Below are 25,205 nucleotides of genomic sequence, written 5' to 3'. Positions count from 1 at the left end.
TTGAGAAGTGAACTTGAACTTGAAGTTAGCAGGCTCTGAGCCTGCATCTGCTTCGAGCTGAGTGTGGCTGTGAGGACTGGCTGATCAGGAGGGGCCCAGCGTTGCTGGAGCTTACTGAAGGGTCCTGTGCCTGGCTTCGGTGTGGGGTTCCAGGTGCAAGGGGAGACCCCAGAGGGGGCGCTAAGGGCCGGCAGCGGCCACCTCACAAATCCTCCCTCTCCTTTTCACGTGCAGGTGGAAGCCGAGTGGACAACGAGGAAGAGGAGGAGGAGGGAGAGGGGGGCCTGGAGCCCAGCAGTCCCCCAAATCCCTACCAGCTGCAGCCCCCACCCGAGGGCTGCTGCACCACAGACGGTGAGGCCCCCCCTGCCCCGCCCTGGCTGGCCTCTCACACCAGCCACGCCCCAGGACGCCACGTCAGGCCCAGCCCCCCCCCCCCCCCCGCCCCCGCGGCTCTCTGGACAGCCTCAGCTTCACCAACGCTTGGGGCCCACACATTGTTGTTTGTAAACCAGAACCATGCTCCCCTCTCGGTCCACTTGCCTGCCATGTTTAACCAAGAATGGCAGTGGTGTGTCCGTATGCCCAAGGTGCTGGCCAAGGGCCTCTTGGTCCAGTGACGTGAGCCTGTGCTCTGCCCCAGCACAGCCTGGGGCCAGCTCTGGGCTGGGCAGCCTCTGTGACACTTACTCCATGTGTCCTTTCCCTGTACCTGTCAAATGGGATCCCAGCTATTAAGCAGTCAGTGAATGACTGAGCCCGGACAGAGGTAAGTGTTCTGAGAGCGCCCAGTATCATGGGGAGTTATATAGGAAGGTAGACAGTTTGCATGTGGGGTGGGAGGGGGCAGGTAGGGGTGCAGGGGGTCCTAGTGTGGTAGAGAGCCTCAGGAGGGCTTCCTGGAGGAGTTGGTCTTTTCCTCTGAGTGTTGGAGGATGGGTAAGCGTTAGCCAAGAAATGGATGGATTGGGAGAAGTTGGGAGATTCCAGCCAGAGGGGATGGCTCTGGCAAAGACTGAGAGGGTAAGAAATGGCCGGAGGCGGGGGGCGAGGTGAGAAGTGACCACAGTGGCTGTGGAGGCCTCGAGCGCCCTGAGCACTGTCCAGCAGGGGAGGGACAGTGCAGGCAGTGGCTCCTCACGTGGCAGCCCTTCAGGGTCTAGCATCGTGACTGCCCCCAGACTGACAACGGAGCTCTCCGGGGGTCAGAACGGTGGTCCTCGGGGAGTTTCCAGGGCGGTGCCAGGAGCCCTGTGACCACCTGTGGTCCACTTTCCTCCAGCTCTGCACACAGCAGGGACTGCACAGGCCGGGAGGGGCCACCCCTGCCCGGGAGCAGCCTGGCTGCCGTCCTGGAGGCAGTGGGCAGGGAGGGGTGAGATGCAGGCAGTGGGAACGAGCCTGCTGCTATGGCCTTGGTGGGCAGGGCTCACTGGGCTGGGGCTGTGTCCGCGGTGGCCGGAGAGCCAAGGTGGCTGGGCAAGAGGTGCCCATGTTGAGAGCAAGGACACCTAGGGATGGACCTCGGCCGTTCCTGGTGCTTCCTTGTTTCCTAGCTCCTTCGGGAAGCTGCCTTTTTGAGTTATAGAGGCGGGGTCCCTGCACTCTGGCGTCTTCCCTGAGTCCTGGACAGTGGCCTGCACCATACCCATGCCAAGCGCGGCAGGTGGACGGCGCCAGGTCCCGCTTGGTCTCCCATTCTGGGTTCTGATTTGCCGGCGCTCATGGAAACGGTTTTCCCCCTGAGCCTCGACGTGCACACTCCCGCGTCTCCCATGTAATTGTCTGTGCTCGGTGCCAGGGATCACGTGGGTTGTAACCACGTCGCTCAGGGCCCCGGATGTTTGTGCCCTTTGCCCCCAGGACCCTTGGTTCTGGGTAAGCCCCTGTGGTGGCTGAGCCCCGTCTGTCCCTCCTAGGCTTCTGCCAGGCTGGCAAGGACCTACGTCTCGTCTCCATCTCCAGCGACCCCATCGACGTCCCCGCGGGCTTCCTGCTGGTGGGTGCCAAGTCCCCCAGCCTGCCTGACCACCTCCTGGTGTGTGCCGTGGACAGGAGGTTCTTGCCCGATGACAACGGCCACAATGCCCTTCTCGGTGAGTCCTCGCTTTGCCCGCAGCTGCACCTGTCTGTAGTGGGCAGGGGTGGGGCAGGCGGTACAGAGGTGGTGGTGGCAGAGAGGCCGCCTTCAGGACCCTGCTGTCACATACCCCGTGCATCTCGGTAGCCGATTTCCTGGGGGAATGGCATCCAAGCGGGATTCTTTTAATGCGGCCCCCACCCCGTGGACAGCCCTCCCTGTATGTTCATTTATTCCTCAAACTCACCCAAGTGCCTTCCTGGACTGGATCACAAACCCTGTCCTGGGCACTCTTGGAAACCACGGACACGGAGCGGCTGCGAGAGAGGCCGAGCGTGGTCCCTGCCTCTGGAACCTGCGTGCCCGGGGTCTGTGGGTCCCTCGCACCCTCTGCCCCTTGGTTCAGTGCTCACCTCCCGACAGGTGGGCATTGCTGTCCTGGTTTCCAGGGCCTTCGAGCCATTAAGGAACTTGCCCAGCGGCGTGCAAGTCAGAAAGGCAGAGCCAGGGTCCTGAACCCCGCGGGCCCACGTTGGGGTCAAGGTCAGGAGGGTGGGCACCTCGGCTCCCTTGCGGCACTGGCAACCCCCAGCCTGTGTTCTTTCCCACGCCACTGAGGCCTGGACTTCAGCACAGGGTTGAGGCCAAGCCTGGCTCCCCGGCTCGTTTGGATGTGTGCTAGGCCCATGCTCACGCGGGGGTTCCAGTCTTGCATCTGCCTATGGGTACACGTGGCCTCCTGGCCTCGGGGGAGGTGACCCCGTGTGTGCTCCCCACCCTGCGTCTCCTCTGGCGTGCTGGGCACTGGCACAGTGGGTGAGGATCTGCCTGGAATGTGACTTCAGGAGCCATCTTCATTATAGAAATGTTTGCCTACCAGAACTTGTGGGAAACTTTATTTTTTTTTTTTTTTTGACAGGCAGAGTGGACAGTGAGAGAGAGAGACAGAGAGAAAGGTCTTCCTTTGCCGTTGGTTCACGCTCCAATGGCCACCGCGGCCGGCGCACTGCAGCCGGCACACCGCGCTGGTCCGATGGCAGGAGCCAGGTGCTTCTCCTGGTCTCCCATGGGGTGCAGGGCCCAAGCACCTGGGCCATCCTCCACTGCACTCCCTGGCCACAGTAGAGAGCTGGCCTGGAAGAGGAGCAACCGGGACAGAATCCGGCGCCCCAACCAGGACTAGAACCCGGTGTGCCGGCGCTGCAGTCGGAGGATTAGCATATTGAGCCATGGCGCCGGCCATGGGAAACCTTTTGACGTTGAAACTTCTAGGCTAACAATTTCTTCCTGGTCGGAACTTGTGGGTTAGCCAGCTCTTCGGGGTCTCCCCTGTGTGTCAACAGCAGTACTGGTGGCTCCATCCCGGTCCGGCCCCAGATCAGGGAGCGTGCACTCATGTTGGCTGTTGATGGGGCGCTGTGCAGGGGACAGAGGGAGGGGCAGTGGGCAGGGGACGTGCCCACCTGCAAACTTCCCTCATTCCTGGGACAGCACAGCTCTGGGACAAGGATGAGGGAGAGAAGGTTTTAGCCACCTCTCTCCTTATGTCTCTGGACTCTCCGTAACCAGTTCTTTAAAAACAAGAATAGGCCCAGAAAATTCACTCTGCCAAAAAGCTGGCAGAATCAGTTTGTGAATCTCAGACTGAGTTTCCTTCCCAAGGCTGTGGGGGTGGGGGTTGGGGTGGGGGAGGTGGAGGGCTGGGGGCTGGGGGCGGCTGCCTTAGTCTTTGATCTGGCCGGATCCCGCCACTTTGTGACTGTAAGGGAATTGCCGGGGCAGTAAATCAAAGAGCCTCTGCCTGTGTCTCCTGCCCCGTGAAGAGGGAATCTCCCGGTGCCTCCCCACCAGCCCCCGGGGGTGACCGTGAGTGTGCAGGAAGTAGCAGCCTTGTTAACTGCTTGCCAAAAAGCCATCTGAACCGGGCAACAAGGGCTGCTGGGGAATAGCCAGGCTTTCTTCTTTGAAAATAGCTTTATGCTCCCTGCTTGCACACTTAGCACTGTTCAGGTTTCCTGCCATTAACCCCCGCCGGCTGCCCAGGGCACCGTGGTCGGGCTCAGCGCCTTTTAGTGACCTATAAAACGGAGCCCGTGAGCAATCATGGGGGGAGCAAGGGCTTTAGGAGGCTTGTTTTAGTAACTTTGAATCCGCTGAGGGATTTTGTCTAAGAAAGCTCAAAGATTAAGCTCCAGGCCTGTGTTTCAGTCTTGAGCCCGTAATCTGTCTAAATCGGCTGATGGCCAAGATGTGAGAGCAGGGAGCGCGTCTCTCTAGAATGGTCGATTCTTAGAGCCGGGAATGAGGGCGGCTCCATCAGCAGGGAGGTGGCTAAGCAAGCTTTCTCTGAATGCATAAGCTCGGGGCTGCTGGCTGGACACGCAGCCCGGGGCCACCACAGATCAGGCCTCACCTGCTCCCCCCTGCCAACAGGACCAGCTGCCAGGCCCATGGGAAGTGGCCACCCAGTAACCATTACACTAAATCTGGGTGCTGTGTGGATGCTGAGGGGCACGCTGGCTGTCTGTGCTGGGAGAGGTGTCCCAGGGGAGCAGGAGTTTGGGCTGCCACACTGGTGGCCGCCAGCATTGGCTGCTCATGGGCCGGGGACTGTTCTTCAGCCACCTGCAAGGTGGGTCCTTTATTACCTACTGCTTATAGATGATGAGGGGGGTGGTGCACAGGGGTAGAGTGACTGGCGCAGGCTCACGCAGCTAGCAGCTGGCAGGTCCTGAATTGGAATCCAGATGGCCCAGTCCAGGGATGGGGCGAGGGCGTCTCAGGCGGAGGGAGCCATGCATTGAGAGCTGGGTGCATGGGACAAGAGGGTGTCTCGGGCCATGGTGAGAGCTGGGTGCGCGGGACACGTGCTTCTGCTTCCTTGTGACCGGAGCTTGACTCACGGGGAGAAACTGGCAGCTTTCAGTCGTGTCCTGCTAGGCCAAGGCTGCCTGTGGTGCCCAGAAAACCATTTTCCAACTGCAGAGAGAGAAGAGTCTTGGACGGTGATGCACCTGCCCTTGTCCTCGACTGTTACCAGCCCACAGCCAGCCTGGGTTTGCTCGTGACTCCTCCCTCTTCTCCCTCTCCTGGAATGTGGTGAAGCAAAGCCCAGATTTGAGTCTTGTCAGTTCATCTGGGGGGGGGGGGGGTTAGAGGGTATCTCTAAGAGAAAAGTGCTTTTTATGGAGAAGCCAGTACCGTTCTTGTATCTGAAAAAAGTAACAGTTCTTCAATATTATCAAATATCCAGTGTGTTCAAATTTAACTTGAGTTTTTTTAATGACTTATTTATTTGAAAGTCAGAGGGAGGCACATACACACACACACACACACACACACAGAGGATGGGAGGGAGGGGGAGAGAGAGAGAGGGAGGGAGGGAGGGAGGGAGGGAGGGAGGGAGGGAGAGAGGGAGAGAGAGAGAGACCCATCTGCGGGTTCACTCCCCAGATGGCTGCAACAGCCAGGGCTGGGCCAGGCCGGAGCCAGGAGATTCTTCCGGGTCTCCCACGTAAGGTAGCAGGGGCCCAGGCACTCGGGCCATCTTCTGCTTTTCCTAGTTTATCGGCAGTCTGCTGGATAAGAAGTGGAGGAGCTGGGACTTGAACTGGCACCCCTAAGGCGCTGTAGGTGGCCACAATGCCGGCCCCAGCTTGTCTGTTTTCCGTAGTTGGTTTATTTGAATCCGAAGCTCAGCGAGCGTCTCCCAGAGCACGTGGTGGTTGTCTCTCCTAAGTGCTTCCTAACCCGTGGGTTCTTTCTCTGTGGTTTTCCTTGACGATTTACACTTTTAAGAAACACTGAATGGTAAGAGGAGGTGGTCCCCAGTTTTTACTTTGTGTTTTAGAAAGATCGCTTGTCAATCATACATGCAATTGATTTTTTTTAGAAGGGGGAAACTGAGGCAGAGGAATGAGCTGGGAGCTTAGTGTAGGATTCTGGATCATTGCGGTGGCCTGAGAATTAGAAGCTTCATGGCCACAGCGTAGCAGTCAGGACATCGTTGGGGGTGTGCACGTCCCACCCTGGAGTGTCTTGGTTCGAGTCCCAGCTTCTCCACTTCTGATCAGCTTCCTGCTAAGGTAGATCCTGGGATGCAGCAGGTGCTGGTGCAAGGGCCTGGGTCCCTGCCACCTGCATGGAGACCTAGATAAAGCTCCCAGCTTCTGGCTTTGGCCTGGCCTCGACCCAGCTATTGTGGATATTTGGGGAGTGAACCAGCAGATGAGGTATCTCTTTCTCGGCCTTTGGAATAAATCTTTTGAAAATTAAATAATCTAACTGCTTAACCCTAACATTCATAACAAAACTAATACTTTTGAAGAAGTCTCAACCTTCTGACGTTGGACTGTGACCCCTGAGTTATCCCACCTTCCCCACACGCCACTGCCCGGCACTGACCCCAGGCAGGTCACCTCTGCACCGTAGGCAGGATTTGGCCAGACATCAGCGTGAGGCCCTGGGCTTGCTTTTCCCTTGGCTGTATTTACCTTGGGGAAGAAGTCCAGGAACAAATCAACAAACACAAAGGAGAAATTCGCCCCAATCCTTTCACACAGAAATGCGGAGTGCATTTCGTTTTTCCCATTACCCGTTTGATTTTCCTCCAGCTGGGGGTTTAAGCGAACTTTCTAGGAGCTGGGGACCCCGGCACTGCTCTCATGCTGGATTATGGCCCCTGCTGTCCCCACTTCATGGCTCTGGAGCCAGAGGACCCTCCTTTTGTCCCTTGTTGCTGCTCCTTGTAGGGACTGGGCGGGGCGGGCTGGCCAGCCTGGTGCTGCTGTGGTCCCAGCTGTGACATCTCCTTCCTGGAGGGGAGCTCCGAGGTGAGCTCCACTTTGCTTCGAGGCCTGGGGTGTCTTCCTGGAGCCGCGCTCTGGTACTGCTCCTGCTCCTGTCCCTGTCCCGCCTGTGGCCTGTTAGGCTGGAAACACAGCTCCCGGCGCGTGGCAGTCTTCAGTGCCTCCTGCCTTGGAGCTGTGGGATCCTGGCTGCTCACCCAGGCCACTCGAGCCTGTGGGTCTGAGATCCGCCCAGGTCCCAGGAGCTGCTGTGGACACGTGGGGCTGAGTGCCGAGTCGAGCCTGGCGCGCCCTTTTGATGCCCAGGGCTGTGTGCTTTTTTTTTCTTTTGGTCTGTGTCTTCCTCAGAGCACCTGGTTTAATTCCTAGCAATTGTCCTTTCTGTGAGAGCTCAAGACAGGTCTGGGGCTTCTCACAGAGGGTTGGCGCTCAAGGCCAAGGGCAGTAGGCTAGCTCCAGGCCCATCCTGAACGTCCACTCCTGGGAAGCTGCAGGTGGAGGCAGGCGGGCTGACCTGGGGGCTGGTTTGCGGATGCAGGTGTCTGGGGAGGTGGCTGTTGGCGGGGCCTCCGTGGACCGCGGATCAAGAGGGAAGGGTCAGAGCTCACAGGGAGCGGCCTCAGCCATCAACCTGGGCCTGCTCCACCCCCTGCTGTTGGCTCTGTGCTCAGGGACCTCCCACGGGGTCTGAAGGAGCCGCTTGTGGGTGTTTCCCAGAGGCGTCTGTGGCTCTGGACCAGGGAGCGAGCGACGGCCAGCTTAGTCCTGGCCTTGCCTCTTGTGGTTGGGAAAGGGAAGGGCACGCAGGCTGAGCACACAGTCCCGACCCCTGCTGTACCCTGCAGCCCAGAGAGGCAGAGGAAGCAGCCCACGGTGGGTTTCAGAGCCCAGGGCACAGCAGGGGTTCAGATGCCAGCTCCAGCCTGTCCCTGGGGATGAGCTCCTGCCCCTCTCTGCCTCAGTTCCCCCGTCTGTAGGCTGGGATTCTGCGGCAGATTTAGGCTGTGAGGGCTGGGTGGGAGCCTCACACAGTGCACAGGGTGGCCATGCCGCGGCTGCTCCCTCCTGTCCTCTTGTTTGCGGGTGAGGAGGGCAAGTCTGGGGCTCTGAATCTACCTGCTGTCAGTCAGGATCTGAACCCAGGCCCCTCCCACTTCCAAGTCTGCCTGTCAGCAGGGGAGGGGAGGGGAGGGGAGGGGAGGGATGGGTGAGAGCTTCCTCCCAGTGGAAGGGTGGTGTCCGCAGGCAGTGTGCCCCCCCCCCCACTCGCTAGATGAAACCCCACTGCTGCACTTGAACCACAGGGGACCGTGAGTGGCCGTCATGGGACAGTCTCTGTCCTGTGGTGCTGGGAGGGGAGCCTTCTCTGCACCCCGCGTGTGCTGCCTGTAGGAGCTGAGGTTTCGGGCTGGACCCGTGGTTTCTGGACCCGTCTCCTGCAGAGCTGTTTGGACACCTCTGGGCTAGGGGAGGATTGGAGAACAGCTCCTTACTTTAGCCTCTCGTGAAAGCGTCCATTGCCTTTCAGATAATCTCCCGAGTTGGGATGTCCTCAGTGTCTATCCACTATGGGTTCTGGGGCCCATCTCTCCAAGGCCACCTCTCAGAGCAGCGGCTGGGTCTCCCGTCCGGATGGTTTTGGCCAAAGCGGGAGAGCAGTTTGCTTGCGGGCTCCTTAAATCCTTATGGAACCGGTAAGACCTGGGGTGGCCACTGCTGACTCCCAGCCCCAGAGAGGAGCTCCTGGTGGACGCTGTCCCTCGGCTGAGGATGGCTCTGAGACCCGGTGGCGGCTCCGGCCTTGGCAGATCGCCCTCCCCACCTCCTGTTCATCCACCTCTGCCACATGGAGCCTTCTAACCCCTTCCAGGGAGCGCCGGAGTCTTCTTAGGTCCTCTCCATGGCTGGCTGGGGGGCCGTGTTTCTCCCAGGGTTGGAGGAAATAAATAAATAAAAATCGAGGTTAGTGCTTGAAGGTTTCTGCAGGAAGCTGAAAATGTTCCCTTTGACAGTGAGCCGGTTTCCCTCCCTCTGCCCCTCAGTGCTTGGTGGCCCTGGTCCTCACACACACATGCACATGCATGTACACGCACATGCACACCCACACACGGGCAGTCACACCAGGGGCCCGGTCCTTTAGGAGGGCTGAGACAAGTATGGGAAAAGCAGACACGGATTTCCACAGCCAGAATGCTAAGGAGGGCGCCCCAGGCCCTCTGAGCGTAGAAGTGGGCAGAAGGCTGCAAGGAGCCCTTTGGGTCCAGGCCAGGTGCTGGGTGACGAGTGATGGCTGGACACTTGCAGGCTGCACTCATGGGAGGGGGCAGGAGCTGGCGGAGTCCAGGGGGAGTGAGGTGAGCGAGGTGACAGCAGGAGAGGCAGCTCGGGAGGGCTGTGCTCGTGGCTCGGGGCCTGCGCCTGGGTGCCGGAATCTAGCAGCACGCTGGCTGCGTCAGGGACTGCGCAGTGCCGAAGCCTCTGTGGCCCCTGCTTGCTCCTGTGCTGAGTGTCAGTTAAGCCGAGGGACAGATGTCGTCGGACGGTGTGGCTGCCCTGGCTCTGTGTTCCGTGAAGCGTAGAGGACAGAGTGTGGTGCTTCCCTGGGGGAGGTGACATCACCTGTACCTGACCTATGACCTGAGCTGTATTGAATTTCTCTGCAGTCCACAGATCGGTGCCTCCGGCAGTGTTCCGTACTGTGCACGCCTTGTTTCTGTGGGGATGTTTTTAACCTTCACTAACAGCCGTTGTCCAGAACCTGAGCCACAGAGCCCACTCACAGGTTCAGGGCAGGGCTTAACACACAGCTTTGTCCCTCGGGGCCCAAGGCGAAATGACCCTTGGAGACCCACCCCGGAGACCAAGGCAGAAATCGTCAGTCTCAGCCCCTGTGTCTCTCCCTGCTCAGGGACCTGGGGCCCATGGAAGCCAGATCAACCCGTGGCAAAGCAGTGTCCCCTGCACGTAGGTGACAAGAATCGTCATCAGAGGCAGAAGCTGCACTGTGACACGCACTGTCGCAAGTACAGTCTGAAAGGTCTTTTTCCAAGCCCCGTCTCAGAGCCTCAGTGGGTCACATGAAGTGTTTTGTCATCGTCACTGTGTACATGGTCTGCCCAGTGTGTCTGACCTGGGCAGGAGGACCCTGGCCTGGAGACACACACACGTGGCAGTGAACTCTCCAGCAGTTGGCAGCCAAGCCCCCAAAGTCCACCCTGGCGTGTCCTGGCCATGCGCTGTGGACCCCTCTCAGTCTCATTGCAGCATTCAGCGCACCTGTTGGACTCCAGGATGCAACCTTGGCCTTCTGAGCGGTCTCACGATGTGCTGGGCTCACTGGTCTGACTACCCTGGGCCTCTGGGTCTCTGGCTAGTGCCGAGGGAAACGGGGCCAGGGTGGTCCTTCCAGCCCCTGCTCAGTGTGGCTGCTGAGTGGGCAGCTGTTCCCTGCAAAGCCTGTTCTCCCTGTGGAGTTCTAAAGGCACCCCGATGCACATGAGAGACGCCAAGCCTGCTCAGGCCCAGCCCCCAAACTTCCAGGTCCTTCCTGTGTTTGAGCTGAAGCTGTTTTTTTTATTTTACTTATTTTAAAGATTCACTTGTTTGATGGAGTTAGAGAGAAATGGTTGCAATGGCAGAGGCTGGGCCAGGTTGAAGCCAGGAGCTTCCTCTAGGTCTCCTCTGTGGGTGCAGGGCCCCAAGCACTTGGGCCATCCTCTGCTGCTTTCCCAGGTGCATCAGCAGGGAGCAGGATCAGAAGTGGAGCAGCCAGGACTTGAACTGGTGTCCCGGTGGGATGCCAGCATCGTGAGCGGTGGCTTAACCACCTGTGTCGCGCTGCTGGCCCCGAGGCTGTCTTGACCCCTGGGCCAGTGTGCTGTGCTAGGGCTTTGTGCACTGTCTGGCTTTGGGACAGAACCCGAACACTGAGTGTCCGTGAACTTTGTATTTGAAGCGGACCTCGGAGACGAGTGGGGCCTTCCCGTGTGCTTCCCCCTCCAGGCTTCTCCGGGAACTGCGTTGGCTGTGGCAAGAAGGGCTTCTGCTACTTCACGGAGTTCTCCAATCACATCAACCTGAAGCTGGCCACCCAGCCCAAGAAGCAGAAGCACCTCAAGTACTACCTGGTCCGGAACGCCCAGGGCGCGCTCACCAAAGGGCCTCTGATTTGCTGGAAAGGCTCAGGTGAGGAGCGTGGCCCTGGGCTGCCCCTCCAGCGGGCACCTTGCGGGGCTGTCCTGCCGCCGCGTTGAGCCTTACACATGGACCCGGGAGCATCTGCCTCTCCCGTCCCTCCCCGGCTCACTGTGGCTCCCCCGCGTGACGATCAGAGCTGCCCCTCGGTGTGGAGCCGCAGGCAGAGTGCTGCCCTCGTGCCCAGCTCCCCACGGCAGCCGCGGTTGGTGTGGCGGTGGTGCCTACTGGGGTTCCCCCACGTGTCTCGCGCTCCCGTGGGGAGAATTCCCAACCAGGAAGTGGCTGTGACTGCCGGGAAAGGCTGATGAGTTTCTTGCGTGTCTTGTCCTCAGAGATCCGAGGCCGGCAGACTTCTGCCAGGACTGGTGCCAGCTCCCTCTTCCCACCGCTGGAGAGCTCGGGGCCTCCGGCCGCCTTCCCCAGCGAGCCTTCTCCTGGGGCCAACCCCAGCGTCTTGATGGGCGCCCAACAGGCAGGTGAGGCCCGAGGCGCTAAGCCCACAGAGCTGGCGTGTGACCCGCGAGCCGCCGGCCGCCTTCAAGGCCAAGGGCACGCTGTGCGTGTTATCTTCATCTTGAACCTGGGATGGTTTCCAGTGGAGACCGTGCTTTCGTTTGGAGAGATTTTCTGCCCTGCTCCTGTGGATACGCCGTGTGGCCCCGGATGGAGGGAGGTCACATCCCAAGGGCCCCCCGTGTTCCGCAGGTCACACACAGCCTGTGTAACAGGTGTAACAGGTGCTGGACCAGGGCCTGGCCTGGATGCATCAGGGGGCAGGTCCACATGGCTGCTGCCGTGTCTGGATCTCACTGAATCCCAGCTGCCACCTGTGACCAGGCTTCAGTTTGCCCTCTCCTGATGGGGAAATTGAGGCTGGTGGAGGCCGGATGCTTGGCCAGGACCCCTCGGGCAGGGGGTGGTGCAGGCTGGGTCTGACGCCAAGGCTTTCCCGTTCGTGTGCCAGTGCCTTGCCAGGCTGAGCTGCCTTGGGACGCATGGTGATGCCAGCGTTCTGGGGGACCCTGGAAGGTCCCTGCTTGCTTTTCTTCCCTGGTCCAGAGAGTGGGTGGTGGAGCCTGGGCCCTGGATGGGGAGCCAGTGCCCTCTACTGGCCTGGCCTGGGATGTGCTTTCCCACAGAGGCGCTGAGGTCCTTTGGGTGGAGTTTGCCGTGGCCTCGCCGCCTCGGGGGACAGGGGAGCTGTTGGTTCTGCCGTCAGGGTGCCTGTGAGAGCAGCGCTGCCGCCATCTGCCTGGTGATTGCGGAGCGACTTCCCTGTTTGCCTACCTGGGGGTGGGGGAATCTTGTCCAATTTGCAGGTGATGGTAAGAACGAAATCACAGAGTGGTGACAGCTGGTTCTCCCTGGGGTGGGCGCCTGGCCAGGCACTGTTCTGTGCACCCGCCTTCTCGCGGTGGCTCTGTGCACACCCACTCTGGTCACCCCCATTTGATGGATGAGGATGTGGAAGCTGGGGAGGTTCGGTGGGTGTCCCAGGTCACACGGCTGTTGGTGGGAGAGGGGATTGAACAGAGGCCACTGCACTTGCTTGGTGCCACTCCTGGCTGAGTGCCTTCCAGAACATTCTGGCTGACTTGGAGCTCAGAACCGTGGTTGTCTGTAAACTGTCCTCAAGTGTGGGGAGCCCTGGGCCCTGTGAGCAGCCAGTGCTAGGAGGCTGCAAACCTCACAGTGTTCCGGGCTGTTCTGCATACAATCCTGATCTCTGGGGCGAGAGAGAAGGTAGAGGGAAGCAGGATGTTCTCCCTGTGGCCCTGGAGCTCGGAGCCCGCGGCGTCCCGGGTCCTTCTGAGACCTGGGCTGTGCCCACTGGGGTGTGAGCGGCATTGTGTGCACACACGTGTGTTTGCCTAAATGTGCATGTTGCTATGTGTGCTCCAGCAGCAGTGTGTGTGTGCACGCATGTGTTTGTGTAAGTGTGCATGCACACGTGTGTGCTCAAGCAGGGATGTGTGCACGTATGAGTGCCCGTGTTCCTGTGTGTGCATGTGTGTATGAATACGTGTGCATATACATGGGTACGCTCGCATGTCTATGCAGAAGCAGGAGTGTGTGCATGAGTTTACATAAGTGTGCAGCACATGTGTGTGCTCAAGCAGGAACGTGTGCACGTATGAGTGCCTGTGTTCCTGTGTGTGTATGTATACACACGTGTGCATATACATGGGTATGCTCACATGTCTATGCAGAAGCAGGAGCGTGTGCATGAGTTTATGTAAGTGTGCAGCACACGTGTGTGCTCAAGCAGGAACGTGTGCACGCATGAGTGCCCGTGTTCCTGTGTGTGCATGTGTGTATGAATACATGTGCATATACATGGGTATGCTCGCATGTCTATGCAGAAGCAGGAGTGTGTGCATGCACACGTGTGTGCTCAAGCAGGAACATGTGCACGTATGAGTGCCTGTGTTCCTGTGTGTGTATGTACACACACGTGTGCATATACATGGGTATGCTCACATGTCTATGCAGAAGCAGGAGTGTGTGCATGAGTTTACGTAAGTGTGCAGCACACGTGTGTGCTCAAGCAGGGACGTGTGCACGTATGAGTGCCCGTGTTCCTGTGTGTGTGTATGTACACACACGTGTGCATGTACATGGGTACGCTCACATGTCTATGCAGAAGCTGCAGTGTGTGCATGAGCTCACATAAGTGCACACTCATGTCATGCTCATGTGCGCACTCAAGAATGTGTGCATGTGTGTATGCATCCATGTGCACAGGTATACTTGTGTGTATACGCACAAGCAGGAGTGTATGTGTGTGCATGTTAATTTACATAAGTGTGCATGTTCACGTGTGTGTTCAAGCAGGAAGGAGCCTGCGTGCACTTGTGTGCATGTGCACGTTTGTGTGCTCGTGGGGGCAGAATCAGTGGGTCAGGGATTCAGACTTCCCGATGGAACATGACAGTGCAGAGCTTCTTTGTAAAGATGGAAGAGAAACCGTTTCCTGGTTGCCTGGCTGGCAGAGCCGCCCAGGGACTGACCGTCCTCCCTCCTGCCTTTCTCTCTGCCCCCAGGAGCTGCTTCCGATCACCCCTCGCTGAGCGCGCCGCCTGGTCCCCCCCTCTTCAATGGCAGAGACTCGCCAAAGCACCAGCAGTTGCCGAAGAGTAACCTGCCTGTGCCGCCGAGGCCCGCGGCCTTAGGTAGCATTGCAGGTCCTGGCCCCTGGTGGGGGGAGGCTGCTCATTGCCAGGCCAAGGCCAGCCAGGCTGCTGGAGCCCCTGGAGGCTGCTGTTTCTACAGTGGGGGTCGGGCCAGGTCAGCAGGTGCCTGCTCAGACGGCGGCTCTGCGCCTGCTCCCTGGTGCCCAGGGAGCCACACAGGGCAGACGTTGTGTGTGCCAAGGAGCAGGGGAGGCTGGTGGTGACCACGGGAGACCTTGTGTGTTGGAGAAGGGGACAGCATGCTGCCGGGGAAGGGCCTGGGCCTCACAGTCAGATGAGTGGATTCAAGACCCCAGCCTGCCCCTCGTCAGCCGGGACACCTTGGGCAGGTCTCCCTACCTGGAGGCGGGGTTCTGCCCTGAGGGTGGTAAGAGGATGAATGAGGTGCTGCCCCTGGGTCGGAGCCCGTGGACCTCTCACTGAGTGGTACCAGCCGTGGCCGTCTGCGGCAGCATCCTCAGTGAGGCTTCCTGGAGGAGGTGATACTGGAGTTGGAGCCCGGAAGAGATGGCATGGGGGGAAGTGAGTGCAGAAGGCTGAGGAAGTGAGGGAATGGGTGAGGGGGAGGTGCGTGAAGGGGTGGGGCGGCCTTCCTGTGGGAGGAGGGGCTTGAGGAAGACGGGGGCAGTGGCACCTGGGGATCTGCTCCCCGTCTCGAGCTGGAGCGTTCCCACCACTGTCCCCTGCGCATCCGCCTGCCCGAGCTCAGCCTGGGGGCCACCCTCTGTAGCCAGGCTTCCTTCTCGGGCCCCTGGGGTCCCGGTGCTGTCAGCGGAGGTGGTGGAAGGGGTCCAGACCTGAGACACGGGCGGTGGCGAGGTGTGATGGGACCGTGCGGCCGTCAGAATGGATGGGCGCCTCTCTGGATGGGATCTGAGTGAGAGAGCCGGGCACCCAGGCTGGGGAGAGCTAGGGGACATAGCGTATTGGAGCGAATGCACCTGGCAGGCCGAGAGCTTGGTCTGTATTCAGACCCAGGCTTGTAAGGGAACAGGTGCCGGTCTTCCTGCTGTTTCTCCTCCCCCTCCCTCTCCTACTAGACGCACACGGGGTTTGCTGGGTGTGAAGCAGGTGACATTCCTCCCCAGGTTTTATGATCCTGTTGCTCCCGGGCTGAGCGCCCACTTGGCAGCTGGGCAGAGAGGATTCCCCTGGGTGCCTGCCTTAGCGGGGAGGCTAGGACCACCTTAAAGTTAGGAGTCTGGCCGGACTTTGCAATGTAAAATACTGAGCGGCTTCCCAGGCTGCTGCCTGCCTTGCCGCGGGCGCTCGGGCCCCTGTCCCACACAGGCTAATTCCCAATTCCCGAGCACTGTCTCAGCCCAGGCAAGTGTGACTGTCAGGGCAGGGTGGGGAAGGAGCCACCCGCTGAGCGGGGCAGGAAACCTGCGGATCACAGATGGAGTTGTTGGCCCACACAGCGGGTCCTGCTGGCAGTTAGTGCACCGACTGGGCTGCGTCATGGAGAACCAGGTCCCCGAAGGTCACGAGACCTTGGCACTGCCGGGACGGCTCCTGGGGCCGTCGTGCGGGGAGAGCTCCCGGGCTCAGAGTCCCCGAGGGAGGAGGAGCTGGCAGGCTGCTGCGTCTGTCGGGGAGCAGCTCCGTGCACTGGGAGGGACGCTGGGAGAGCCAGGGGCTTGGTGTCACAGGGCGGCGACAGCGGCCACTGCCAAGGTTGCAGGCAGGGAGGAAGGAGCCCACGAGTTTGAGTTCTTTGTACCTTCTTTGTGCTTTACATTTTTTCATGTTAAAAACATAACGACTTTATTTCTTTGAGAGGCAGGCGAACAGAGCTCCTATCCATTGCTTCATCTCCAGATGTCTGCAATGGCCAGCGGTGGCGGCTGGGAGCCGGGAACTCAACCCGGGTCTCCCCTGTGGGAGGCAGGGGCCGGGTCACTTGAACCATCACCATTGCCTTAGCAGGAAGCTGGAGCTGGGGCCTGAACCCAGACGCTCTGGTGGGGCACAGGTGCCTCACTGCTAGGCTAAATGCCCGCCCATTGGACCTTTGTGTCCACTTCCTAAAGCAGGGGAAGAAATGCTTTGGGGCTACTTTCAGGAGTGGGCGGCGTGCGGCAGGATGAGCTGGGCAGCTCGTGAGGGTGGTGAGCTGATTCCCGGGCCCCGGATGGACTGCTCTAGTGAGCGCGCGCCCGTCTGTGCGGCCCCTCCTCCATCATACCTGGGGAGGCGCTGCTCTCCTAGGCTGGGCTCTGCCCCGCGTGGGTGGGCCAGGGAGCTCCGGGCAGCAGATGCCGGGCCCCCACCTGCAGGCTGGGAGGGGGTCGAGTCTGCTGCAGGTGGCACTCGGTGGGGACACGGAGCTGCATGTGTGGGGGAGCTTTCTGTCACATTGGCAGAGAAGCCGCGGTAACTTCTGGGTACTGCGCCTCACTGGGAGAAGAACTCCAGCCTGGAGCGCGTTGTTGGCTGGGGTGGGCTGGGGGGCTCACCAGCAGCATGGCTGCTGGCTCCTGCACCCAGTGGGCTTTCCAGTCTGAAGTTAGCTGGGGTGGGCAGGGCCGCACAGGTGGGTCGGTGCTGCCCCCACGTGGTGACGCTGGGCTGGTGACTGGAATGTGGCTGCAGCTCCTCTCCCAAAACACATTTTCTCTCCCTCCCGAGTCTTGGGAGATACATGGGAAATGTACAGATGGTGGCCACGGAGCCACCATTCTTGCGTGTCGCACAAGGTGCTCTCTGTGGTCCTGATGGGTCCACTTTCAGAGTAGGTCTGATGATCCCATTTTAGAGATAGAAGAACCCAAGGTTACCACGTGCACCCCTGTGGGATGTGACATTTACAGAATGGACAGCGCGTTCCTTATGCCTGGGTCTTTCCTCGGATGGCTCAAACCCTCACGGAGCCGTGATTTAAAAATAAAATATCACACACGTGTTCTCCAAATCAGGGCGGCGGGGTGGGGGTGTTCTCTCGGGGGCTATTCCGTGGTGCCAGACTCATAACCTGCGCCCTGAATGCTGTCTAGGTATCTTGTCAAACTCCGGGCCCCCCAAGAAACGCCACAAGGGGTGGTCTCCCGAATCTCCATCAGCTGCAGATGCTGGCTGCCTGCCGGGCGCTGGGACCAGGGCCAAGTGTGGTGAGTGAGCACGGCCTTGCCTTGCCGCCCGGGCGCTGGGACCAGGGCCAAGTGCGGTGAGTGAGCACGGCCTTGCCTTGCCGCCCGGGCGCTGGTGCTGCTTCTGGGGTGGGGTGGTGTTGGCGGCGTTCTCAGTAACAGAAGGCGTGTGGTCTCTCACGGGCTCTTCCACAAGTTCATGGAAAATGTTTGCTGCAATAAAGCTGGGCGTGAATTTCAAAGTTGTGTATAGCAAACGATTTTTTTTCTTTCTAAAAACATTTATTTACCTGATAGGGGGAGAGAGAGAGAGAGAGAGAGAGAGATAGAGAGATTAAGATCTCTCACCTTGGGGCCAGCACTATGGTGTAGCGGGTAAAGCCACTGCCTGCGGTGCTGGCATCCCATAAGGGCACCAGTTTGAGACCCAGCTGCTCCACTTCCAATCCAGCTCTCTGCTATGGCCTGGGATAGCAGTAGAAGATGGCCCAAGTCCTTAGGCCCCTGCACCTGCATGGGAGACCCAGAAGAAGCTCCTGGTTTTTGATGGCCTAGCTCTGGCCGTTGCAGCCATTTGGGGAGTGAACCAGCGGATAGAAGATACCTCTCTCTCCCTGCAACTCTGCCTTGCAAATAAATAAATAAACCTTTAAAGAAAAAAAAGCTCTCCCACCCACTGGTTCTCTCCCAAGTGCTCCCTGTAGTAGGTGCTGGGCCAAGCCAAAGCCAGACACCAGGAACTCAATCCGGGTCTCTCGCACAGGTGGCAGGGACACTGGTACACCCAGGGGCCATCGCCTGCTGCCTCCAGGGTGCTCATTAGCAAGAAGCTGGAATTAGGAGCAGACCCGGGACTGGACCCCAGGCTCTCAGCTTTAGGATGCAGGTGTCCAAAGCGGTGTCTTAACCACCACACCGGTTGCCCACTGCAAGCCTGCCTCTCCATTTCACTTTCCATGAACTCTGCAAGGGCCCTGGTGTAGCACAGTTGCTGGTCAATGCCTGGGATCCCTGTAGAACGGCGAGTTCCCTCGCCCTGAGAAATGTGGTGTCCCGGGGCAGGGCTGCCGGAGGGGAGGAGTCTGAGTCTCTGGCCGGTGAACTTGGCCGCGTCTTGAGCTCCGGAGCCTACAGCTCCAAGACTGATGCTGCTGGACTGGGGACTGGAGTCGGGCCGGGGCCCCCAGGGCAGCGGGCGCCTTGGCTGCTGTACGTTGCTGACCGTCGCTATGTCTTCCTAGAAAGTGCAGGCGTCTCTTGCCTGCCCCCGGCGGGCTTGCTGGGAGCAGCCCCGGTCGCCTTTCCTGTCGTGGCCTCCGGAGAGCCCGTGTCTGTGCCCGACAACTTGCTGAAGATATGCAAGGCCAAACCGGTGATATTTAAAGGCAAGTACAGCGGTGCACCGGGCCTTGGAGGCTGGAGAGGCCAAAAGGAGGCCAGGAAGCAGGCAAAGCTGACCCCGAGGGGCCAGGGCCACAGGTGGCAGGGGACGGCTGTGTGGCTTCGTGCAGGTTTCTCTTGGGGCTTCAGCCTCCCCCCGTGGGAAAAGGGGCGTGAGCCGCTGCTGCTGCCCATCACGGAGGTTTGGGCTCTGTGTTCCAGGGGCCAGGTGGGGGGAAGGGCAGGGCAGGTGCACACATCAGCTAGGGCTGAAGTCCGAGATTTTCAGGGACAGGGACATTTGACTGACCCAGTGTAGGTGACCTGTCCGCGTTAGGTCCCGTGATGTCACACGTGTAGGGGCCGCTGACTGTGCTCAGGACCAGTGGCCGAGCGGCTGCCGTGTGCTCTTCCCCAGGCCACGGGAACTTCCCTTACCTGTGCGGGAACCTGAACGACGTCGTGGTCAGCCCCCTGCTGCACACCTGCTACCGGAACTCCCAGTCCATCTCCAGGGCGTACGAGCAGTGCGGCGCCACCACCATCCAGCCCATCTCCGAGGAGATGCAGCTCCTGCTCACCGTCTACTACCTGGTGCAGCTCGGTGAGCCCTGGAGCACAGTGAGGGGCGTGGCAGGGGTCACCACGCCGAGGCCTGGGAGCCGGCTGGAGTCAGGGAGGTGGCTCCCACTCCGTTCCCCTGCCAGCCAGGCACTGGGCGGGGCCGTTCCCCTGCCAGCCAGGCACTGGGCGGGGCCGGGGGGAACGCACTGAAGGTGCGGCTTAGGAGAGATTCTGGAACGGGGTGTGCGCACCAGTGCCTGGGATGATTTAGGGGAGGGGACAAAGCCGGCCTTGGGAACAGCTGAGGGATGGGAACAGGTGAGGGTCCTGGGGTGGGGGGAGGATGGGAGAGGGTCCTGGGGTGGGGGGAGGATGGGAGAGGGCCCTGGGGTGGAGGGAGGAGGGGAGAGGGCCCTAGGGTGGAGGGAGGAGGGGAGAGGGCCCTGGGGTGGAGGGAGCGTGGGTGAGGGCCCTGGGGTGGAGGGAGCGTGGGTGAGGGCCCTGGGGTGGAGGGAGGAGGGGAGAGGGCCCTGGGGTAGGGGGAGGATGGGAGAGGGCCCTGGGGTGGAGGGAGGAGGGGAGAGGGCCCTGGGGTGGAGGGAGGATGGGAGAGGGCCCTGGGGTGGAGGGAGGAGGGGAGAGGGCTCTAGGGTGGAGGGAGGAGGGGAGAGGGCCCTGGGGTGGAGGAGCGGGGAGTGTCCCCAGTAAGCAGGGATGTAGGTGAGAGTGTGGGTCAAGGTTGGAGAGAGGCAGGGCCTTAGGCTGAGGTCAAGGGCCTGTGTGTCTCAGATGCACTGAGAAATCACTGGGATCGTTTTAGGCAGGGATGGATGTGGCCCCCTGTTCTCTCTGAAGCCACCTGTGCCACGTGGGGCTGTGTGATGCAGGGAAGGTGGTGGTGGCTTGGGCCACGTGGGGACACGGGAGGGAGATGCAGGTGTGTTCTCAAGGGCAGTGGGGAATCCACTGTGGGAGGCACAGGGAGGACAGGGCTTGAGCACCAAGGGGAGCGCTCTGGCTTGGCTGTTTCTGGAATGCCCACGAGAGAGCCACTGGGCTGTCGTTTGAGCCGGTCTGGGGCCCTAGGAGAGGTGGTGGCTGTAACCGAGGTGGGAACTTTTGGTTTCGGGAAGATTTGCATGAAAGCCAAAGACAGTGGGGATCCCTGGGGAGGAGGCACCAGGGTTTGAGACCCCGGATGCTGCAACAGTCAGAGCTCACCCAAGACCAAGCCATTGAAAAAAATCCCCACGGGAGATAAATACTGAAAACTCTTCCCTCTCACCAGTCAGCAGAGAGGCACATCAGTGAGTCTGCCAAGGAGAATCTCTCCCAGTGCCTACCCAGAGAACGGGACTCAGTCGTCAAAGGATGTGGGGAACTCACCCTCTTTTCTTTTAAAGATTTATTTCTTTATTTGAAGCACAGAGCAACAGGGAGGGAGGGAGAGAGGTCTTCTATCTGCTGGCTCACTCCCCAAATAGCTACAACAACCAGGTCTGGACCAGGGCAAAGCCAGGAGCCAGAAACTCCTCCATCCAGGTCTCCCGAGCCACGTGGGCATCTCCAGCTGTCCCTGGGTGCATGAGCAGGGAGCTGGGTCAGGAGTGGAGCAGCCAGGACTTGAAGCAGCACTCTGACATGGGATGCCGGCTGTGACAAATGTCACAAGCAGCAGCTACAGTGCCGTCCTGACACCAGTGTCTTCTTGTGTTGTAATGTTGGGGTCACCTGGCATGCAGGTGCTCTGGGAGGGAGCCGATGACACAGTGGTTCTGTCAGCCCCTCTAGGGCACTGGAACTGGTGGACTGTGTCCTGCCTGTGGTGCGCTGCAGCGGGGTTTGTCATGGGGAGCTTCAGAAGCAATAAAGCCACACGAGGGGGTGGCGCTCAGCAGGTGCATGAGGGAGCAGCACTCAGCAGGGCACAATGGGCCGGCACTCAGCAGGTGCATGAGGGAGTAACACTCAGCAGGTGCACAATGGGCCAGTACTCAGCAGGTGCACAATGGGCCGGCACTCAGCAGGTGCATGAGGGAGCAGCACTCAGCAGGTGGTGGTGCCTCCCAAGCTGGGACTTTATGTACCCATTAGCAGTGCTGGTTATGGGGACTGGAAACAGCATGGAAACATGATTATGGGGTAACAGCAGGAAAGAAGGCAAGGCCCAAAGCTGTAAGCCCAGGGTTCTAACTGCTGCTTGACACCCGTATGTGTAAACAGCCACGCAAGGCACTGAGACATACCCCGAGGCAGCCCTGGCTGTGTTGTGACTGCGAGAGGGGACAGGTGATTTCTCGTCCTCCCGTGTTCCCCAGCTGCCCAGGGTGCCGGCTACCGGCAGTCCCTCAGGTTGTGTGAAGTCTAAGCCAGCGCCCCCCACCCCGGGCCCCCAGAGCTCCCGCTGATGGCCCCTCACCCGTCTTGTGCTGCAGCTGCCGACCAGGTGCCGCTGATGGAGGACCTGGAGCAGATCTTCCTGCGCTCCTGGCGCGAGTCGCACCTGACCGAGATCCGGCAGTACCAGCAGGCACAGCCGCAGCTCTTCCCGCCCACGCCCAGCGCTGCAGCACCGGTGACCTCGGCACAGCTGCCCTGGCTGGCCGGCCTGGCCGCCAGCTCCTGCAATGATAGTGTGCATGTCATCGAGTGTGCCTACTCCCTGGCCGAGGGCCTCTCCGAGATGTTCAGGCTGCTGGTGGAGGGCAAGCTCGCCAAGACCAACTACGTGGTCATCATCTGTGCCTGCCGCAACGCCGCCATCGACTCCTGCATTGCCGTCACCGGTGAGTCTGTCGCTGTGGCCCCGGGTTGGCAGCAAGGGTCGGCACCTGCCGTTGGTGCCCGGTAGCCAGTTTTAGAAGGGGCTGTGCATGGTGCCGGGGGCTCAAGCTCTGGATAATGCTCTCAGTTCTGGTCCCATTCCTGCTGGGAACGCAAGGTGCATAGTTCCCAGGGCTTCCTTAGCGAGACGTGGGCCGGCTTTGCAGCCTGCAGGGAGCTGGCTGGGAAGGTGGCACCTCCGTGCACCTGGTGCTGTGCTTGTCACCCAGACCCAGGCTCTGACCCCGGTTTCGCCCACGAGCTGGTGCAGAGACAACAATGACCTTATTGGGTTGTGTGGGCCCTCCCGGACACTTCCTGAAGCCCTACTGTGTGTAGCCATTGTTCTGGGGGCCGGGATAAAGTGACCATTCTGGGCAGGGAAGCAGGCACCAAACGCTAACATTTTTGGCCTGTTTAGATTTTCACAGGTGCATGTTTTCAACCTGAACTTGTCACGCTGCCAGTATGCAGGGTCCCTTCCTTTTGCCCTCGAGCCCAGGAATAAGCCTGAGGCCGCTGCTGGTGCTTGAGCACACACTGCTGGGAGCCACCCATTCCAGCGAGGGGCACGGGTCTAGGAGTGTTCTGTGGCTTGTCCAGGGTTACACCGCTGGGGGCGGCAGTCAAGGCCCAGGGCCAGTGCTCTGAGATGTCACTCAGTGATCTTGACCTTCTTAGCACCCTGGTGGATAAATTAGGATAGGACGGTGCCCGCTGCTGACCTGTTCAACATACATGAACACCTGCTCTTGGCCGGATGTGGTGCCAGGCTCAGGGTGTGGCGAGACCAAGCCACAGGCCCTGTCCTCTGAGAAGCTGTGCTCCTTCTAAACACAGGGCCCAGGGAAAGTGGCAGTTTGTTTTCCAGGAAAATACCAAGCCCGGATTCTTTCCGAGAGCCTGCTCAGCCCTGCTGAGTACCAGAAGGAAGTCAAGGCCGAGCTGGTGACCGGGAAGGTGGACTCGCTGGGCGCCTTTGTCAGCACGCTCTGTCCAGGTGGGCTGCTCGTGGGTGAGACACACACCAGAGGTGCTGCCAGGGAGGCCGTCTCTGCCCCGCCCTGCCTGAGCCCACTGGTGCCCACTCAGTGGGTCTAACTGCCCGTCCCTGAGGTTTCTGGCTGTCGTCTCTCCTGCTCTAGCTCTGGGGTTTCCCTGGAGGAGCCCTGGGGCTCTGTCTTGCACGTGAGGCCCTTGCACCTGTTCCTCTCTACCTCCTCGGCCACCACTGCCGCATCCCCCTGCACCCCAAACAGCACGAAGAAGCTTCTCACTGGGCAGTTCCTCACCTGTGCGTTCTCGGAGCCTTCCCGGCTTTGCCTGGCTCCCTGCCCCCCGGGATTCCGCCCTGGTCCTCCTGCACCTCTGTGTCTGGTGCCCACCTGAGTCCTTCCTTACCAGGCTGCAGACTCTGGGCGGACCAGGCCGTGCCCTATCCTTGGCCTTAGGAGGTAGCTGGCACACAGCTGTCCAGGGACGAGTGCTGAACCTCACTGAGACACAGAACCTGTTTCTGTCCTGGTTCTGGCAGAGGGCGACATAGACGTTCTGCTGGACAAATTTCATCAGGAGAATCAAGGCCCTATGTCTTCCTCACTCACTACCCCCTCCATCTCGCAAGCAGCATCCGTGGATGTCAGTGGGGCACCTGTGTGTACAAGTGAGTGGCCAGCGGGGGGAGGGGCACAGGTGTGCACAGTGAGTGGCCAGAGGGGGAGGGGCACAGGTATGCACAGTGAGTGCTGAGGGGGAGGGGCACAGGTGTGCACAGTGAGTGCTGAGGGGGAAGGGGTGCAGGTGTGCACATTGAGTGGTGAGAGGGTGGGGAGGGACACAGGTGGCACAGTAAGTGATGAGAGGTGCAGGTGTGCACAGTGAGTGGGGAGGAGAGGGGCACAGGTGTGCACAGTGCGTGAGAGGAGCTCAGGTGTGCATAGTGAGTGGTGAGAGGGTGGGGAGGGGCACAGGTGTGCACAGTGAGTGGTGAGAGGCACAGGTGTGCACAGTGAGTGGTGAGAGGCACAGGTGTGCACAGTGGGTGAGAGGGTGGGGAGGGCACAGGTGTGCACAGTGGGTGAGAGGGCAGGGAGGGCACAGGTGTGCACAGTGAGTGGTGAGAGGCACAGGTGTGCACAGTGACAGGGCTGGGAGGGCACAGGTGTGCACAGTGAGTGAGAGGGCTGGGAGGGCACAGGTGTGCACAGTGAGTGAGAGGGCGGGGAGGGACACAGGTGTGTACAGTGGGGGAGAGGGCGGGGAGGGACACAGGTGTGCACAGTGGGGGAGAGGGCACAGGTGTACACAGTGGGTGAGAGGGTGGGGAGGGACACATTTTGTGCACAGTGGGGGAGAGGGCGGGGAGGGACACAGGTGTGCACAGTGGGGGAGAGGGCACAGGTGTACACAGTGGGTGAGAGGGTGGGGAGGGCACAGGTGTGCACAGTGAGAGGGCTGGGAGGGCACAGGTGTGCACAGTGGGTGACAGGGCTGGGAGGGCACAGGTGTGCACAGTGAGTGAGAGGGTGGGGAGGGCACAGGTGTGCACAGTGGGTGAGAGAGCTGGGAGGGCACAGGTGTGCACAGTGGGTGGTGAGAGGCACAGGTGTGCACAGTGACAGGGCTGGGAGGGCACAGGTGTGCACAGTGGGTGAGAGGGCGGGGAGGGCACAGGTGTGCACAGTGGGTGGTGAGAGGCTCAGGTGTGCACAGTGGGTGATGAGAGGCTCAGATGTGCACAGTGGGTGGTGAGAGGCACACAGGTGAGCACAGTGGGTAGTGAGAGGCTCAGGTGTGCACAGTGGGTGGTGAGAGGCTCAGGTGTGCACAGTGGGTGGTGAGAGGCTCAGGTGTGCACAGTGGGTGGTGAGAGGCACACAGGTGAGCACAGTGGGTAGTGAGAGGCACACAGGTGAGCACAGTGGGTCGTGGGAGGCTCAGGTGTGCACAGTGGGTGGTGAGAGGCACAGGTGTGCACAGTGGGTGGTGAGAGGCACACAGGTGTGCACAGTGGGTGGTGGGAGGCACAGGTGTGCACAGTGGGTGGTGAGAGGCACACAGGTGAGCACAG

The 25,205-nt window shown here is 60.2% G+C and overlaps 1 protein-coding gene across 4 annotated transcripts in view; it reads left to right on the top strand.

Annotated features, from left to right (window-relative positions):
* Positions 1 to 25,205, top strand: part of GREB1 (growth regulating estrogen receptor binding 1) — a 132,446-nt gene that overhangs the window by 75,404 nt on the left and 31,837 nt on the right. For all 4 annotated transcript variants that reach the window (XM_089326796.1, XM_089326795.1, XM_070069451.2 and 1 more), the window contains 11 exons: positions 235 to 354; positions 1,920 to 2,096; positions 10,891 to 11,073; positions 11,418 to 11,561; positions 14,130 to 14,258; positions 17,276 to 17,389; positions 18,610 to 18,753; positions 19,167 to 19,352; positions 21,748 to 22,098; positions 23,007 to 23,135; positions 23,670 to 23,798. In XM_089326796.1, the coding sequence (XP_089182922.1) occupies positions 235 to 354; positions 1,920 to 2,096; positions 10,891 to 11,073; positions 11,418 to 11,561; positions 14,130 to 14,258; positions 17,276 to 17,389; positions 18,610 to 18,753; positions 19,167 to 19,352; positions 21,748 to 22,098; positions 23,007 to 23,135; positions 23,670 to 23,798 (1,806 nt within the window). The remainder of the gene's footprint in view (positions 1 to 234; positions 355 to 1,919; positions 2,097 to 10,890; positions 11,074 to 11,417; positions 11,562 to 14,129; positions 14,259 to 17,275; positions 17,390 to 18,609; positions 18,754 to 19,166; positions 19,353 to 21,747; positions 22,099 to 23,006; positions 23,136 to 23,669; positions 23,799 to 25,205) is intronic.

This window comes from Oryctolagus cuniculus, chromosome 2 (genome assembly GCF_051225735.1).
Source record: "Oryctolagus cuniculus isolate XC-2025 breed Fujian yellow rabbit chromosome 2, ASM5122573v1, whole genome shotgun sequence".
Lineage (NCBI taxonomy): Eukaryota > Metazoa > Chordata > Mammalia > Lagomorpha > Leporidae > Oryctolagus > Oryctolagus cuniculus.
Note: the sequence above shows the minus strand (reverse complement) of the source record. Positions and strands in the feature narration are given on the sequence as shown.